A 19,870-nucleotide genomic window follows, 5' to 3' on the forward strand; every position below is an offset into this window, starting at 1 on the left:
GGTTCCTTCTGATATACCCACCCTTTCTACAGGAATTTTACTCTTTGGCTTTAGCACGTATCACAGCTATTAAATCAATAAATATGGAATGAGACTTCCATGTACAGGTTTAATAATTACTACAGCATGAGCAGTGACTTTTAGAAAAAACAGACATTTAGTAGATATCTATAGTCCCTCTGAAATTAAATTATACTTGTGAAATTCCCTTTTGTGTGCTTTATCATTGCTAAGGTATTTGAAGAAGTGATTCAGTAGCTCAAATTTATTCTAGTTGTACATTACAGGTAAGCCACAATGTCTCCAGAGACTTAAAAAACAAGAGACAGAAGATTTAGTGGATTAGTAGTAAACATACCAAAACACTCTGGCACTCATTTAAAAAGCAATGCATTTAAAATTACTCATGTGACTGAATATACCACTTTATTAGGCTTAATGGTTCCTTTAAAAGGTTTTGCAGTGCAAATGGGTTTCTTTCTTCAGGATATCACAAGTAACCACACTAAGGGGAACTATTTTTAAAATTACATCTGGAGTTGAGCAAGTAGTCTACTGTGATAATGCTTCCATGCAATAAACTCTTTATAATACCTGCTTTATTTTACACATGCAAAGATCACAACAAAATTAAAACAAGAGAAGGAAATGTAATTATCTGACGTTATTTTAAAAGTAAATATTATTGAGAATGGGCAATTCACTCAAAACTTCAGAACCTTTTTTCACATAATGCATCTCAAAATTAAATATTTCAACTCTGAATTTTAATTCTGATATACTTATAAAAACTTTCATATGAAATAACAGTTTCAACAAATCCACGGTGGTTTTTTACTTATTTTTTTTAAGATTCCACACAATACAGGAAGGACACGCCGAAGAAAATATTTTCATTAATTTTTCAAATTTAAAGTAGGAAGACAATGTTAACTAGCATAAGTTTGATTCTTTTTAAGACTTAAAATCTGTAATACATCTAAATTTTGAAAGAAGTGTTGGATTTCAAATACATTGTAGGAAGCAGGGTGTTCCAAGATCTGTTCTTGACTTCTATTTCCAATTTTGTTTCCCTTTCTTCTTATCGTCTAATGTAAACGATTCAAGTTTTATGCAAATCAGGCAAGGAGGAATAACTTTTGCAGCAGTCCTACAGTCCTTGTCCTTTGACAGAAGCCTCCTTTTCAGTAAGAAAACCTATCTGATTCAAATAAATAGGAGTTTTGCATAAATCTTAATATTGTAAATTTCACGCTCTGCCCTCTGCCAAACACAAGCATCTTGGGGTAGTGAGAAATACTGTCTGTCTTCAGACATTTTATATTAATTTAGAATACGTCCAGCAAAATGTATTTAGGAGGACTTAGACAGACAACAGACGAAGGTTTTGTGCTTCTGTCCTAAAAACACAAACTGGAACAACAGTAAAAGAAAACCAAAATTATACTTTAAGATGAAATCTTTGCCTTTTCCTGTAAGGGTATCAAGGAAATTGTGACCGTATCTTATGATGGATTCACTAGTATAGATGATATACAACATTCAGGAAATTGGATTTCCTGAAAATCACGATGACAGATTTACAACAGATTCACTCCCTATTGTTTCGGTCACCTTTCCTAGTACACAATCCAGTATCCTAATCTACTAAGCTTAATATGCAGTGAATATATCAACATTGATCAAAAAATCTGAAATTTCACATTGGTCCTATATTAAAGGGAAAAATCCTCAGATTTTGTAGTCATCTACCACAGCTGACTTCCAACTCAACAATAAGCACTGTTTAAAATAAAACTGTTTATATATGTAATAATGGCACATAGACATATTAATTAAAAAATGAGCCTTATACTGAAGACTACAAAAATCCAGTGAGTATTTAAGTCCTTCCTGCACACTATAAGCAATAATGCTGAAGGCACCGAGTCAAGACCACAAAGGTACCGACACACAAATTGACAACTTGAGCATAAGAAAAGTTATTTCCAAATACCAGAAGCTTTGTTTCCATAACAGTTTCTTACCAGAAGACACAGCTGCTGCCTCATCTTGGTCATGATTCTCATGCCACTGCATCGTTCGGTAGTAACTGAGCATGACCTCCCAAAGGGCTTTGCAGAGATCAGCAAGGCATGGAATGTAACTGTCTGATGTAATATGCTACAGAAAAACAAACAAAATAATATTGTGATACTTAACAATTCTGTTCATTTTTTTGCAGAGGCAAAACAAACCATACAAAAACCTCCATATTCATACAGCTGAGGTGCTTGACGTATATCAGTTTCCTTTTCAAAAGTATTTGAGAGCTGATGAATGCCTGATTTTAGTCAACCAATCAAATGCTGTCTGAAAGTGCAAAGCTTGTTAGTTAGCGCCTTTTTTTTTTCTTTTCCCAACTGGCCCATATATTAACCACCTCTTATATTTATGGAACAGCAAGGTAGACAGAGAAGTAAAGCCACACAGTCTAATGGTCAGCACATCTCACCATCAAAGAGGAATGCAGCCACCCCTATGACATGCAGACACTGCGTCAGTTCAATGATGCAGATACTTGTACTTCAGCAGTACACAGAAGCCATCCTGGCTGGTGTGCCATTGGATTGTATGCTGTATAAAGTAGTTTAAAAACAAACAAACAAACTTAGATGGCAGCTGTCCTACCTCCCCAATCCACCCTGCTCCAAAGAACCAGTTGTGAATTAAGATATTCATTGCTACTTCAGTGTCCACAGTTGACTTCCGCAAGGCTAGTTAGCTCTTACCACGTGGGTACTGCACGCTAACCCAAAAATGTATATCCAAGATGATACAAAAGCTTTGGCATTACAGTTACAACAAAACTCTTCAAAAATAGTAACAGCTTCTGCAACAGTGATGTCAACATAACCACCAAAATAACCAACCATGGATTCTACAGAGAGCAAACCCTTAATCAAAGCAATCAAAGCCCTCTGAATTGCATCCTCATCCACTGAGGTAACTGTGGCTTTCTACACACTGAGTGTCCTTCCTGAGCAATGAATTGCAACAAAACCTTGATAAGCTTGAATATTATGTTTGATGGATAATAAACATTAGACTGGACAGATTTCTTCACAAATGCAGATGCATCACTTAGGCCCCTCCTATTTTTCAGCTTTCAGGTAGAAAAAAAAATTGTAAACTACGTCTTTACTTCCTATTTAATCATGTTCTCTTGCTTTCTAAGCTTAAATAATGCTCCTGACAGTAGTACGTACCACCCAATCCATATTCTCCTACACCCTGCTTATGATCAAGGACTCTCAAAAACTGTTCATTAGCATTAATAGATGTCATTAGCAAAAGTATCTGGAGGCCTCATATTAATCGTTATGTCTTTGCAGTTTGCATGGGTTTTTCTAAATTAATTATTACTCTGATTCTGTTCCGTATCAAACCAGAGCTGCCTCAAGGATATAAATCAGGCATTCTGGACACACCAACAAAAAAAGAAAAAGGCAAGTTCTTGGTGCATAAAAAAGTATCAATTGAGAATACTACTGTTTTTCTAAAACACCCTTTAATTGGAGAGTTGATATACATTACTGACTGCATTATTGAGACACTTTAATCTCAGATACTATAGACCTTTGCTAACGATGGAACAAAATAGGGTAGTAAGTTTATCATTTAAACAATACAATGCCCTGCCATTTCAACAGCTGTTTCAGCTATTTCCTCTGCCAACTCATCAGAAAATGTTACTTAGTGTATTTCAGGGCTTTTAGTAGCTATAAAATCTAAACTTTGGTTGTGCAGATCACTATACTTGATATATTGGCTTCCAGGTGGCCAGGAAGAAAGGATCACTTACTAAATACCAAGATAATTCAATTTAGACTAAGGAAATAAGCAACTGAATTTCTTTGAACTTATGCAGAATAAAGGAAATCAAAGCTTGAAGATGAAGCAGCCGAACTCTCCTCTGTTCCACTAGTATTCAAAAGGAGAAAGGATGTAAGAGTTAGAACATGGCATATCGCTAGGAAAAGAAATGCTCAACAAGGAAATAGTGACTCAGAGTGCACAGACACGTAACTTACATAAACGGCTAAGAATTACTGAAAACATTATTCTTTTAAAAAACCTGAAATTATTAAAAATCCAGTATCTGACTTCCAGAAAAGAAACAAACAAACAAAAAATTAAAACAAAGAAAAAAAACCCACCATAGTCCCCAACTACCCGTGTAAAATGGAAATGAGCTAAATAAGTTTATCTTTCTAAAGATTTTTAGAAACACACCACAGGAAATCTGCCCAAAAAGGAAGACTTTAATTTTGTATGACTTCCATTGTTTAATTAGAGTAAGTACTCCATAACCACTTATACGTTAAGAGCATCCTGGCTTAACAGTGTAGACAGGTTGAAGAGGGTTCTCACTGGAACTAGACACAGAGAAAGCAGGCTCGTATTTTAGTCTTAAACAATTTACTCCCTGACAACTGAACATAAGAGATGAAAACCTGTTGGTATTTTTTCTACGGGAAGTTAGAAATGGAATTGCTATGATAGTCCAGCTTATTCAGCACTCCGATTTTCACAAATGCACTGCAACAGGTAACAACCAACGCTGAACAGCACGGTTTGTAATAGAGACCAAAATTTCCCATCTGCAGCCTGTTCCCTAAATACCTAATTGTTACTAACAGTGTAATGAAAAATTAAAAAAATCAATAAATTTCAAGGAAATTCCTGCAGTATTCATAGTACATTATAGCCGTAAAATTTGGGCACCTTCCTTTATACAGACTGCCAGATTCCAGCTATTGCAGGCTCACATAACTAAAGAAGCATCTCATGAGGGTTCTGCAGAAGGAAAGCCAAATAGAAGTAATGAGGTAATAATTTTGTAACTGCACAGTTAAAGCCACTCTTTCTGCGTATTACAAAATACGGTATTTCCAGTGATCTGAAAGATCCTTCTGCACTGTAAAGGGTAAGGATTAACAGCAGCACACAATCTGTATTTTAGAAGATGCCAGGAGGAGCTCAGTAGTACTATTTGTAAATGTAAATAAATGGGCTTAGTATCATAAATATTAGCAAAGAATGAGAAATAATACTGAAGGGCATATAGAAGTATAAAGCAAAAAAACTCGGAAGAAAAGTGCATTAGAAACTAAGAAATGAAAACAAAAACACCCTCTGAAGACTTAAAGCAGAAGAATGAAAGGGCTGCAGTCTAGAGAACAGAGATCAGGGTTTGCTGGCTTTCTTCAACTAGAATTCATCTCAGGTAAGTGCAAATACAACCTATCTGGAACCTTACTCATTCTGTTCATTAATACTTATGTCAATTACTCACAGTAAATTAATTTTTCATAATGCACTTTCACTCATATGAAGGCTCTAAGATTATGTAAGCCTTCTAAGTCAAAGGGGCACCTCTTCACAATGAAATGGTTTTCAGCACAGATGTATTGTTTACTAGTTGAAGCTACACAATCCCAGGAGAATTGAGAAGTGAAAGAGCAGAAAAGTGGATCAGAATATGAATTTTAATCTCCTTGTGACTGTACTTTGATTTAATAAATTGCAACTGAGGGGGTGGGTTCTTGAGTTGATAAAGTATGATGAGGGCTTAGTCTGTGACTGAAACAAATGAAGAACATTCAAGATAGAAACATAATTTCAAGTTTTAAATCAATGTTACAACCACCTAAAATATCTCACACTCTCTCTCTCCTCCACCGAAGTTTAAGAAAATTTATCGGGTTGTAAGATCACAAGTGAAAGAATTAAAGAGTGAACTAAAAACAGTACTCGAAATACAGTAATTCATTCTAATAACATTTTAAAAACAACGAACAAAATATACACATGCAGGAAACTGCATCTAAAATCTATACTAGAGGAAAATACAGGGTTATACCCAGTCCATGAACTGCCTATCATCAGGCTTTTGCATCTCAATATTATAGCTGTTCCTTACCTTGATAGCAAAAGTGTAATGAATCTGGTGCAATATTAGGAGTAATGGGAAGACTCCAATTAAGTTAATATCTTTACAAGAATCCTTACTGAAATGCAGTATTACAGAAACTGTGCATACAGCCAAAACGCACTGAAATAAAGTTCAAAGCTAATAGTGATTCTAGTAACTAGCATATTACACTGAAGACATGTGAGTTTTGAAATCTTGATCTCCTGTTTGTATCCTATGATTTACTTCTTTACATTTAGTTAGATGTTGTGCACACTAACTCCAAAGTGCTAAGATTTAGTGCAATCAAAATCAGCATTAAGTTGTGAATAACCAATCTCTCAATTAGCCTGAGTTGTATTAAGAAACTATAATAGCTGTAGGGTTATTTTAATAACTGAGTCCCTACTTACATAAGGTACACTTACAACAGTGGTAAAATTCAGATTAAAAAAAATATACATATATGCAAGAATTACATACTGTACAGAGGTCTTTGTACTGTAACTTCTGAAACTTGGTGTCTGTGTTTCCTGCACACAGCTCCACATATCCAAGGACTACTTGAAACACAGTGTTGTGAATGGCTTGAGTGAAGTGCATATGTAACTGGTCCATTGCTGTCTGAAAGAAAAGGAATAACATAAAATCAAATAGTAAAATTCAACTCGTCATATGCTATAGCCTTGTAATGTAAGTCTTTTTCAGTACTGAACACAGGAGATTGTAAGCATGGCCTCCAATCTTTGTTTCAAAAACACGTAACATAGGACTTGGCAATATTACAATATGGCAACGTAAAAGAGTTCACATATTACCCGTAAAATCAGTTTCCCCTGCCATCCTCCCTCTATAATTCATCAGTTTTTTTACATTATCACTAGTAAATATTAATTTTACGTGTATATAATATATTTAATTGTAGAATTTACTCATTCATTCATTTACCCTCCCAATCACTGATGAATGTTTCAAAAAGAAATGAGTTGAGATCAGTGCTTTTTTTCTCCACTGGAAACACTTCCAACTAAAATAAAAATATTTCCTTTGCAATTACTAAAACTAAAACCACAATTACAAAGTCTTCAATCCATCCACTTGCCAAACTGAGTTCCTCCTTGAATATAAAGTAAAATTAGGTGTTACAGAAAGGCATGCACACCACATCCATAAATTTCTTACAAAAACCCTCTTTGCAATAAAAGCAAAATATTACATTTGTTTAACAAAACTTACTTTTTCCAGAAAAAAAAATATCAGTACATGTACTAAACACTGATGACTATATAACATATAAGCATTGCCATAATCATGCCCGAGTTTCAGGTCAGGCTGTTTCCCTGATCCTTTGTTACTAACCTGTCCATAACATTAGTCCATTTCACACACTGAATTTTCTCAGTTTCAAGATATGCTAATAATTGGTATATATAATAGATTAAAAAAAAATTGATATGCCAGGATGAAGTTATCAGATTCTGCAGATTTGAAAATGGTCAGTTTTGCTACTTCCTATTTGACATTCTTAGCTACTGACAAGAGCCGAGAACTCAATTACCCCCATAAGAAATGAACAAGCAATTCTGCTTCAATCCTATCGCAAATAACCGATCTTCTGCAGCTAGTCCTAACTTGAATTAGTCAAAGAAAACAGAATGACAAATGAAAACATGAGAAGTACTGAAGACACTGAAGGTTCTTCTCATTTTGTTTAATGAGGAGGGGTCAAAATGGGAGATAATTCAATAATGATGCAACTAAATTCTTTTCAGGACAAGTTCAAAATACATACTTTAATAGTAATAAAAAGAATGTCAAAAACAAGTCACTGTCATGAGAACAGAGCAGGCAAAACCATGCAGTAACAAGTAACACTTTTGTTTTGTTCAGAAACTTCATTCCTCTGCAACAAAAAGTCTGCCTTTCTCAACACATGCACTAGGCTTCGGAGCAGTGAATGCACTATATCTACTTTTCTTCAGTAAATAAAGAAATTGCATACAGTGCACTAACAAAGGAAAAGTCTTATTAATCTTCTCCCCTGATTTCAAGTTGCAGTCTTTAGGCACTCCAATAATTTTGCACATTGTCAAAGTATGGGAAGAGAAATCCCTTTCTATCCTATTGCAGAGCTACATTGTTATCACAGTCAAGCCACGGAAGAACAACCCTACTTTGCTAGAAAGGTTCTAATTAGAAAGAAACAAAAAACAAACAAAAATTTAAAAACAAACCCGAAAAAGGCATTCTAATGTCAGCCACGCTTCTGAATACTGGGAAACAACATTAAAAAAAACCCCAAGCATAATAAAGAACGAATGGGGTTCTTGTCCTGTCTTCATCAGGGGACAGGCACTTTGACGTGATCTTTAGCAACTAAAGCTTTCTGGAGGAATCTCTTCTCTAAGCAAAACAGCATTGCTGCACTGGCACCACCATGTTTAGCTTCACTATGTTATGAACACCGATCACTGGCGAAAGATGCCTTCAGCACTTTCTCCTCTCCTTATCCCCGTTTACTTCACAGGAGCTTGGTACTGGCTCCCACACATCGTATCTGCTTCAGAAGGAAACGGGTTCACTGCCTTCCCAGAGAAACCATCCTAAGCCTCAAGACAGTGCACCAACAGAAGAGAACTACATCCTACTGGAGAGTTTAGACCTACTCCTATTTACATATAAAAGGCCCTAGGCACACAGAGATACAACTTTTAGGACATGTCCACAGTATAGGTTTGACATGCCTTGTGTCATATTTTGTTGCCAAAAAAATATCTCCTCATATCTTCATTCCTGTCACATTCGTACAATATAAAATGGGAACGCACGCATACAAGGTACAGGTTGTGCACAACTCAGTAACAGGGACCTAGCTATGAAAAATAGTACTCACATACCCAAATACAATTAATAATGCAAATAGCATTATAAATAGAGCTGAAGTTAGTTATACCATGTCCAAAAAGCTACATGTTACAGCAATACACAGTTTACCTTTAACAGTTACTGTTAAATTATCTGAGTATTATAGAAGTCTTTGTATACTCAGCAAGATTCATCAGCATTAGTAAAATAAATTTCCATCAGAGTACTCAAAGCTTCACCCTGATATACCACTGTTCTTTGTCACTTACTCAGGAGATGAGTACTAACCTGTGTTTTTCCAAGCAGCCTGTAAGCCTGCTGAACCTTTGTATAATGACTGATATCAAAGTTCTTGCATATTTTGGAGAGCGCTACATCCAATTGTTCCTATATAAATGAAGGAAAAAATGTGTTAAACACTTAATAAAAACAGGCCAAGTAATACATTACTTAAACAATAGCAAGTGCAAAAAAGATGCTTATTTAAACAATCTAATAATTATGCTTGTACAATAGCCAAGACTGTACATCACTGGACTATTTTGAGGTGCTCAAATGTTACTTCTTGCAGCCTGAAGTACTTCAGTCTGAAACTTCTGTCAGCCAAACAGTTCCACCATTTCGAAGAAGAAGCACAGTAAAAAGTACACTACTTCACTGAAGTCAAATTCAAAGTGACGTTTACTTTGAGAAGGTCTAGCACCACAATATGGGAGAGCTGGGAGTTCCAGCTTGGTCTACTCCCACTCCTAAGAAAAACCTAGATCTGGGGAAAAAAATGAAAATGCTCCACAAGTGTTTCAGCTCAAGTAATTCAATTATTGACTTCTTAACCCTCTGACAGCCATCTATTAAATGGAATTAATACTATCTGACTTAAAAGTTCATTGTGAAATAAGTCTTTTATGGAGTACTATACCAGCAGAATGATCAGTACCATAGGAGAAGAAAAGAGAGCACGTGCACACACACACACACACAATTACTAGTTCTGCCATCAAAGCTGTGTCTGAGCATACTGAACAGCTTTGCAATAAATGAAGTTCATCTATTATGTGCACTGAATGAAAAAAAAAACTAAAATAGGATCATATACTTAATGACTAACTAATAAGGCTTCCAAGAATTTGACCATGTAGCTTAATAATGTAATTCTCACTTAGATGCTGTAATATATTCAGAGATACACAGCCTAACTCTAGTTATTTTCAATCAACAATGCAAGAAAAGAAAACAGGAATCAATAACATATGATAACATACACAGCTAGCAGATATTTTTTCTCCTTGCTAGTCACTAAAGCCATTTCAATTCTTACTATTTAAGGATCTTGCAACGTAGTCTTGCTCTTGCAAATAGAAACCACAGGAGATGGTTGTTTAGTCCCTATGTACTTACTCCACTGGAAAATTTTTATGAATTACTTCATTATCCACAAAATATTTATGGATTTTAATCCTAGAGATTTGGTGGGGTTTTTTTGTTGCTGTTGGGTTTGGGGGTGTGTGTTTTATTTTGTTGGGTTTTTTTAAGCAGATCAGTATTTTCTTTAAGCACAAACAAGGAGACTAGAATACAATCAAATACTGCATTTTTTCCTAAGCAAAATGGTAAACAGACAAGTAACCTCAAGATTCAGAACTTCTTAAAGGGTTACTCAGCAATTTGAATTTCAGCCATATACTGATTTAAAAAAACTTTTTTCCTTCTCTTATTTCATGCAGAACAGCTGTGCGAAGAGAGAAACAGGGATATCAAACAGCCCATGAACAGAGCTCTTAAGCAGAGAGCACATTAATATTTTCAGCTACGTTTTTCAATGGTTCCTTCCACTAAAGCCACCTTGCATTTTATTTGTAACATAGTATAAAAGTATGGTCAATGTTAAAACTTAAATAAAAAAAAGAAAAAAAAAAAAAAAAGATGAGGTTAATGACTGGCCTCTGTGAGAGTGAGAAGAAAACAGTCATTTCATTAGCTTTTTTTGAACCAGCCATGCTCTGAATAGAGCATATATCAGTGAAAGTGTAAAAGAACAAAGAAAAGCTTTGCAAGAAAGCAAAAGTACAAAGGCATAAATGAAGGAAATTTAACAAAGTTCTGACTGTACAGGGAATTAAATAATGAGGTATGATAATACATGCGCTAATCTGACTTTCTAAAGAGCACATGACCAGAGGTGTAGAGAGCTGCTGGGACAATGAATTCAGTTTCCTGCTACGCTTACATGTGTAGGCATTACATGCACTACATATACATTATATATATCTACATTACTAGACTTAGAAAAAGCTTGCCAAGTTCCAGCTCAAAATTACCTAGTAACGGAGTTAAAAGAATTCCTATCGTTCATGATTTTTTTTTTGCCACCAACTTCCAGCAAGACACTTACCATTTGATATTCATTTGCTTTTGCAATACTATCTACCAACTTAAACTAACCTTCTGTCTTAGTCGCATCTTTCCCAGCTATTCAAGTCTAAATTCCTATGGCTTAGCACTGACCCTATCCAGCTGTTTCCAGTTTGCTGACCTCTAAAATTCCCAGTGAAACTGAGATCTCTTGTGGAGCTTATACAAACCTGCTAATTTTGTATAGTAATACTGTAATACCAATGCTGCTAATTTTCTTTTCACAATTATTTAGGAGTAGTCTAAAGAATTCACAGCAGTTCATGGACTGAAAACCACCGTGCATCTTCACTATACAGGGAGCATATCTTTGCTCCAGTACTTCAAATGTTACGTGCCTATTTTATTTGACTGCTTTACCACTTGCAGTGGGCACAAGTAGTGAGCTGCCTCATAAGTTTGATAACATATTACAGAGCATTTGAGTCGACTGCAGCACAAAAGGCTACATAAATAGCAATGACTATAGCATTCCAAAGACGGTATTTGAAAGAAATGTGCACGTTCTGCAATTGCTAATAACATTGCATTAGAAAGCTCTAGTACCTAGAGGTTAAACACTAACGTATACAATATATTAATTCTCACCTCTATTTGTTCCAAGGTGTCTTGCAGTTTTGAATTCAACTCACTATTAATGAAAGAAAAAAAATGTTTAAAATCAAACTACTGATCATATTAACATTTCACACCGTTTCTTGTTTCCAAACAACACATTAGCCTGCTACCGAGCCACAATATAGTAATTTATCATAAATCATTAACCTGCTGTTACTTTCAGTTACTACTGAAAGGCACTTACTGCAGCCATTTGCAGTATTCCTAACACTTCAGATTAAAATATCTGTTGCAGCAGCACATTATCCTAGGTTCACAATGCAACAAGAGCAAGATCCTTGTTCTGTGCACAGAATCACTCCTTCTTTCCATCTTTAGAACTAGGTACAGCATAGACCATCACCCCCTGTGTATAAACATATAGTTGGTTTACATGTTGAAATTAACTGGTCTAAAACATAGAAGCTGCTGACATTAGCAAAAAATGATGCAATGCATCACTCCTCTGACAGTGCTGTCCTCCCATTCAAGTGAGGGCTCAAGCACCAATTTTAAATACACACGTTCATAGTTTATTTATTCAACCAAGCTATGATATATGGAGGTGTTTGGAAGAGTACAGCCTACACTTATGCTGACTAATTTAGGAAAAGAAGGTGTGATCACAAAATTTCATTAAAAAAGTAACTTTGATCAAGTATTGAAGTTTAAATGTAGAAATGCTGTGTCTAGCTAAATCTGTATGTATTTTCTAAGCCAGAATTATAAAGGTAGTGCTCGGACATAATGGCTACATGATTATGATGAAAGCCCATTTACCATAATTGAGAATTTAATTCAAAGCATTCATTTCATTCATAAAAAACATATTAGAAGTCTTTTTTTTTGCATCCCCACCCATACAAACCTAAATTAGCGCATTTTTAGGAGGCACGTTGCTGCAATGTAACAGAAGTAACATTTCGACCCAAATGCAATAGACAGAATCATCCTATTATCTGACACTACATTTTCCTACAGGTTTTTCAAGGGAGTCTACTCACATCAGAACTGATCAACAAGCAGAAGGTAAAATACTTTGATTTATATTTTTAAACAAAAATTAATCACATAATGCAAGCATTCCCTAGGAAGAAGACAATGGAGAACAAAAATAACAGACATCCAGCCCATTATTTCAAAGGAGGATGAGCAGCCACTCTTAAAACCAAAGCAGTCTTAGCAGGGAAGCTGAAGTGCTTGCCTCTTCAGATTATGTATACACCAAAATAAAAAAATTATATGCTTCATAGAAAGGTTTAAATCCCCTGCTGTTTAAGAGCTACACCCAATTCCTACCACCATCTAGCAAGAAAAATATGAAGAATGATTGTATAAAGGCAGGCGCTGATTCTTGTCATGTGCACAGCGGACAATCAAAGGGATACTGTGAAAATCTCATGGTAAGGTACAGAGGTGATGCCTCATATAAGCACATGTTACAGATGCTAGCTCATGTCTGTTTTCTTGACTAGCTGTTTTTTACTGCAGTCCTAAAGAGAAATGCAAAAGATCACTTATTCATTTAGCCCAATCCCCTGCTAGTGAGACATTATTCCATACAATACATATTCTCTCAGACTTCTGAAAGTAAAACTGCAGAGAGACTGAAACGTATGCACTGGGGCTGGGATTTACAGCTAAAAAGTCCTTCTGCTCTCACAATGCAAACAAAAACAAGCTCAAAAAACTCTCTCAGAATAAAGTAGCAGTGCTGATTTTTACTGTCATCATCCTTTCTTTCAAGAAACTGTCTTCTTGGATGCAAGGATATCCTTTTGAGTGCAACAATGAAGTAAATCCTTACAGCTCTTTGCCATGTATCTTGTCAGTATGCTATCAGATTTAAAATAGTATGACTTTTGCAGTTAAATATTCCAAATGGCAAAAACATGAACTGTTAGTTTAAGTTCCAAATTTTGCTATACTAGACATAGTCTAGTGGAGATAAACTTTGAAGCTGCAATAAAAGCTTGAAGTGATTCAACATTAAACAGAAACTTCCATATTATTTACACAAAACAGAATTTAATTCAAAGAAACTGTGTAATTTAACCTAAATCTCAAAAGAACAAGGTTTTCCAGATGAGCACTGTAAGATTCTAAGAAAACAAGCTGCCTTTTCAAGCTGGATAAATGTTGTTAATTTCTCCAAAAGAAAAAAATGCAGGAGATATGCAGAATAAATCAGATTAATGTTTGGAGCCACAGAGCATCTGAAAGAGCAATAAATACTAAGGAGAGCTTACTGAACAGTATAAACGAGACACAGGTATGGAAGACTGCAAGACCCATCTCTCTACAGAAGGTAGAGTTAAGCAGAGCAAAAGTTGTTCAGGAGTCATCTCCCCTCTCAACAATTGAATTGTCAAGGACTGGGGGAAATCGCAGTCATTTTTCCTCATTCAAATAAATAAAGAATAGTTTTCATTCACTACTATATAAGGAAGGGATTCAAAATTTTAATATATGTAGGCAAATGTTGGCTGTACAGTCAATTTATATCCACACACAAGTTTTATCGAACTAAAAAGAAAGCAAAAAGAAGCTTTGAAATCTGACTTCAGAGTAGAGAGGGACTTATCTCCAGGTACAATTTCTAACTTCATACACTTCTTCGGTGCATCTTCAGATCCTGAAACAACTATACCTCAAAAAGCAGATCCTAAACTGAAATCGAGGATTATGGGTAATTACTCTGAAGTTGCAACAAAGCATACATTTAGAGGACAGAGGGAGGCAAAGCATGTGTTTTCATAGATTTTGGTCCTTCTAAGTCAGAGAGCATTCTGACAGGAGATCAAACAATGTCAGAATTTTACCCAAAAATCTAAAATTCTAATTAAAAATAACACAAAAAGAAAATCTAATTAATGTAATGAGGATCTTAGAGGATGAAACATCAAATTTCATGTCATTTTACTCATTTATTGTCACATCTATTATGACTTTGAACTTAATGTTTACCCAATTCTTTTTTTTTCTTTTCTTTCTAAAAAGCAATGGAAACATCAAGTCTTCGTAAGCTAGAAACTGCAGATATTTGAATTAGTTCTGGTTCTGAAAGCAATTTCTCCATGACAGCATGAAGCTCTGCACTTGCTAATTTCATTGCCAAGAATCAGAGTAAGTTACCCTCCAAAGCCATCTTGCTGTAGGTAAATTAATTCCAGAATATAAACTTGCTTATTAAAAAATTAGGTCAGGTATCTCTAGGCTGCAGTTTGTAGCACAGTTATAATTCAGTCTTAGTTGAAACTTTACCTGCCAACATACTACAACAGTTACAAAACAATGACATAGTCCAAACATAGACTATATAGTGTTATGATTGTGAAGACTGGTTAGCAGTGGTACAGGGAGGGGGGGAAACTACTGAGGATGCTTATGCTTTTATAAATGCCTCAATTTTAATTTTCTGCTTAGAAAAGTAAATGTCAGTCAAAGCTGCTGTAGAGAATGAGAATTAACGATCACTGTTTTATACCATTTACAAGTAAATCATACAGAAGCTGAAATCTGCACAATGTCACCTTACCTTATACAACTGTAGTGTTTGAAAGTGCTGGCAGCTTTCTGGCATTCCAAGCACAGCTGAATAGCTCCTGGATAGTCCTCTTCCTTAGGATAAAACACAATGGAAAGCTAATTTGGCTTTTGAAGCAAACACTGCAACACCCATTTTTGCTTGCACACTTATGTATAAACATTAAGAACAAAATATTTTGCCTCTTACATTATACAGTAAAGTTAAAGGAAATGAGAGAGGGTCTATTGCAGAACTTAACGTGCAAGCAGTTTAGAATTAGAAACAGACAACATGTTAGCAACATCTGAAAACACTATGTATAACTATTATGCAAATGACTTGCTGTTTTGTTTACTTATGCATTCATACAAAACATAACAGAAAGTTTTTATTACAAACCAACTAACATTTTCCCAGTTAACTTTCAAACCTTTGTTAATACAGTATGATCTATTCATGAGCAAGGAAAGAAGTTCAGGCACTGGCAGGCTGCTGCCATAGTTTACAAAACCTAAAAAGAGACAAGGGAGACACTCCAACATTATGCCCAAATAAACACTATTTAATGTGACACATTCTACAGCTGATTAGAAATGAATTTAAAGACATCTGGCTCACACAAAGGCCCAGGACAAAAAAAACATAGTTCAGAAAAAAGAATATGGAAATATTGTCCTAATTTATAAGAAGAATATCCAATAGGTAAACAGATCAATTATCATCATAAAGATGCCAGGACAAAACCAAAACTAAAAAATACACACAAAAATGTAAAACTCCAGGATCTTGCCAACAGAACATGGGCAGTACCTTGGGTATAACTACTATTTTTGTGTTCTATTAGATATGAGGCCAGAAAGGCTCTTGGAAGAAGGAAAACCCTCTTTGATAGCTAAGAGCTTCCCTTTTTTGTCCTAATGACATCCATTATATTACGTGCTTCAGAGAGCTCAAATGCAAAGCTGTTACTGGAATTTCAAAGTCATTGACTGAAGAGTAAAAATGCAAGGGCAATTTATATTTGGCAATTATCATAAAGGAGCTTCTGAAATGAAATTGGTTTTAACAGCAGCATTCTAATGCAGATCAAGTTTAGCTAAAAACTCAAAAAAACTCCACACACGTTATCCATTAGATGAAAACAGAACAGTGCATTGGTCTAAAATGATTGCTGCATTCACAGCTCTTTGCATCTTTCTCCATTGGAAACCTGGTACTTGCTCCATTAAGTCTAACAGAGCTCAAATCAGAAAGCCTGCTTGCATAACATATATTACTAATATATTCCAGATGCAGCTCACCCCTCTAAGTTATTATAGCTTCGTGTCTGATCTTTTTTTTAATTGGGAACCCTATCTAAATGTTCCTCTGTGAATGGCTACTAATAGCTCTCACGGATGTTCCAAGCTACTAACTTCTTCTTGGAGTAAAGACAGTAAATTGGCCAATATCTGGGATACCTTATTGGGAGCAGACACTGAGCACAGCTCTAAAACTGCACTTAGCCAGAAAGGGCAGTTCCAGCCCTTAACGTTTAAAAATCACTGGCAAATTGTGATAATCAGACATTAGGGTCTGTGTGTGGATGCAACACCCACACCTCTGTCTCAAGACAACTCCTACCAGTATACAGTGAAGAGCTGATTTCCTGTGCAACAAAATACAGCACAGAAATGAAAAGCTAATCATTGTACAGGGCTTACTGAGCAGAAGGCAATGTTTATGCAGCCTGTAAATTAATGCATTCTTGCTTGCAAAGATTAAGAAAGTGTGCTGAAACAAGGTGTATTACCCAAGATGAAATTAAACTCAAAGAATCTTAAGAGTTACAATTATTAAGACTCAATTTCCAAATTTAGTAACTAGGGATTATCATAATGACGTTCCATCCAGTATTAGCTGTAAATATTTGGCAAATTAGCAAGTCAAAATTGTTACACTACATGATTAAAATATAGTTGTCAATAAAATCCTGAAGCTGCCTTTCATACAATTTAATCACCTTAAGACAAGATCTTATTTTTGCTCTGTGCAGTATCTGCTGCATTTTTAGGCAGTATATATACTGTATCAGTAGAATTTTCAGTGTCATGGCCTGCATGCTGCAATGTTTTCTACAACTGACTATTAAAAGGCTAACCCAATGAATAAGGAGAGAAGCTACTACACTTACAAATAAAATACTAAGTAGGGAGCTCATATATAAATTTGTATGGTAATATACCAGTAGAAGTACTTTATCCAGACCCAGCATATCAACAATCAGCTAAATCTCACCTTCTTTTTTCTTCCAAATATCAAGCTAAGGCCAGAAAAGAAGTATAAGTTGGGGGTATGGAGGGGAGTGAAGACTCCACAGCACTCTCACTGAACTAACCAAGCCTCAGTGCTCAGATCTAAAGGCAGGATTGAGTATTTGACAGAAAACATTTCCCCACCAGCACAGGGGCTATCTAATTTGACATGAAGTATTTCTCACAACATTTAAAAAAAAGAATAAAAATATAATTTCACCACACGCACACACCCATAGCCTGTTTGCAAGAGGAAGGAAAGAAGGGACAAAATTAAGATGACTGACAAAAGTAGACTTAGAATAGCTTCAAATTATAACAGTCTGGCAGGGACTTACCTCCAACATCTCACTCAAACGCACATCAGTTCTTTGCTAAAAATAAAATTAAAAAAAACAGTGATAACTACACAGAAATGAAGAATAATATTTTGCCATTGAACAAAAACAACTGTACATACCAATGTTTTTATTGTTCTCAGAGACTTTAGCAGTCCAATAAGCAACTGTCGTTTCCTTTGATTTGCAAGAAGCCCCAAACTAGTTTGTGTGAAGCCTTCCTTTGCTATATTCAGGTGTCTGCAAAAGTTAAAAATGAACATAATCTTCAACGATGTGTAAAAAAACCCAAACTTATTTCTAATAAATTCTAACACATCCATCAAAATACATGCTAGAAAATAAGATTATCAGCATTGTTAGGGAAACCCAGAAATTGACACGATACCAACAGACTACTAAGAAGATATGTTTTCCCTTCTGCAGAACTTGTCTGTGAATTAATGGTGTATCTCAAAAGGTTCCTGTTAAAGAGAATTCCCAATTGAAAAAGTGAGAGCTGCAAGAGAGAAATCAGCTGGTATTTGTTTCAGTATCTTTAACTACTATTGCTAATTCCATTCAGCACATAAATAGGAAATATCATCAGCAAGCAAACTTCCTGGGTTTACAACTTTCTTCTCAAATACTTTTTCCCCCTTTCAATCTCTGCCATTATTTAAGCAAGATACCTTCTTCCATTTGTGCAAATAACAGCTGCTAACTGAAGGCCAGTCTGCAATGATGTAACACGTTCAAGTTCCTACAGAGAGACAACAGGTTAAATAAATATACAAGTTAAAGTTGTATACTTCACACCAGTGAAGACTAGTGATTAGTAGGTTTCTCTTGAGATGTTATAATGACTCTGTAGAGTTACTTTATATATTATTAGTTTCATTTTATATATGCTAAGCACTGGAATGTAACATTAATATAAACTATTTTTTAACATACAATTCTCTTTTGAAGAAAGATACTTGAAATCCATTTGCACTGCAGTAGGACCCTCTACATTTATATATATCGTACATTTAGCCTAAGAATCTCTATGCCATTAATGCACCACAGCAGAATGATCAAAGCTTCAGGGACAGAAGCACAGGGTTTAATTTGCATTAATATACCAGAGAGCAGCAAAACAAAACAAAACAAAACAAAACAAATCATGTTTCACACAGCATTTTCTTGTTTAGAAGCACTTCTGTTCTAGCAATTTAATAGATGTCACTTCATAATGAACATTAATGGTATCCTATTGAATTTCAAATGAAAACTCTCCAGCACAGGTGACCTGAATTTAGCTTGATTTTGACTTAGTGAAGTGCCTAGTATAATCTCAACTCCTTTAAAAATATATATATATACCTATTAGGATTTCTTTTGTTAGGAACAGCACTGCAGAAAAGTGAACGCTCTCCCCACGCTAAAGAAAAAAAAATATTTTTTTTTTAAATACTACTCATCATTTCAAAACGTATCAAGTGCTTTCCATGGGGAGAAGGGAGACTTTCACTTTGAAAACCAATCTAATTCTAAAGATATGACAAGCAAAAACAAAAGTTTAGTTCAGTTTAACATCAGCTCCTGGTCAGTCTCCAAAGATACAAGTAATTCTGACAAATCACTGAGCTGCATCTGAACCAAAAACAGTTCCTCCTTTATAGACTGTTGCTTCCAACGTTGCTTTTGGAAAAATGACAGCTTAGTTGCTGATATGCATAATATCTTAAGAAACCAAATTCAAAGATTACTTTCCTCAGTACCTACTTCTCACTAAAAACATACTTTGCAAATGTCAGAGCTATTCAAAAGGCCATTGTTCCCTTTTTCATGAGGAAACGCATACAATAAGGAGCAACTCCATTCCAGTCTTGCCTCTTGCAAAGATTTTGTAAAA

General features: G+C 35.3%; 1 protein-coding gene across 1 annotated transcript in view; it reads right to left on the reverse strand.

The window, feature by feature from the left end:
- Positions 1-19,870, reverse strand: part of VPS50 (VPS50, EARP/GARPII complex subunit) — a 97,952-nt gene that overhangs the window by 59,151 nt on the left and 18,931 nt on the right. The window contains 8 exon segments of the mRNA XM_009275716.2: positions 2,028-2,163; positions 6,440-6,580; positions 9,110-9,208; positions 11,822-11,864; positions 15,369-15,451; positions 17,992-18,027; positions 18,114-18,231; positions 18,663-18,733. Of these exon segments, the coding sequence (XP_009273991.1) occupies positions 2,028-2,163; positions 6,440-6,580; positions 9,110-9,208; positions 11,822-11,864; positions 15,369-15,451; positions 17,992-18,027; positions 18,114-18,231; positions 18,663-18,733 (727 nt within the window).

The sequence above is a fragment of the Aptenodytes forsteri genome, unplaced genomic scaffold, assembly GCF_000699145.1.
Source record: "Aptenodytes forsteri isolate BGI_AS27 unplaced genomic scaffold, ASM69914v1 Scaffold172, whole genome shotgun sequence".
Classification (NCBI taxonomy): domain Eukaryota; kingdom Metazoa; phylum Chordata; class Aves; order Sphenisciformes; family Spheniscidae; genus Aptenodytes; species Aptenodytes forsteri.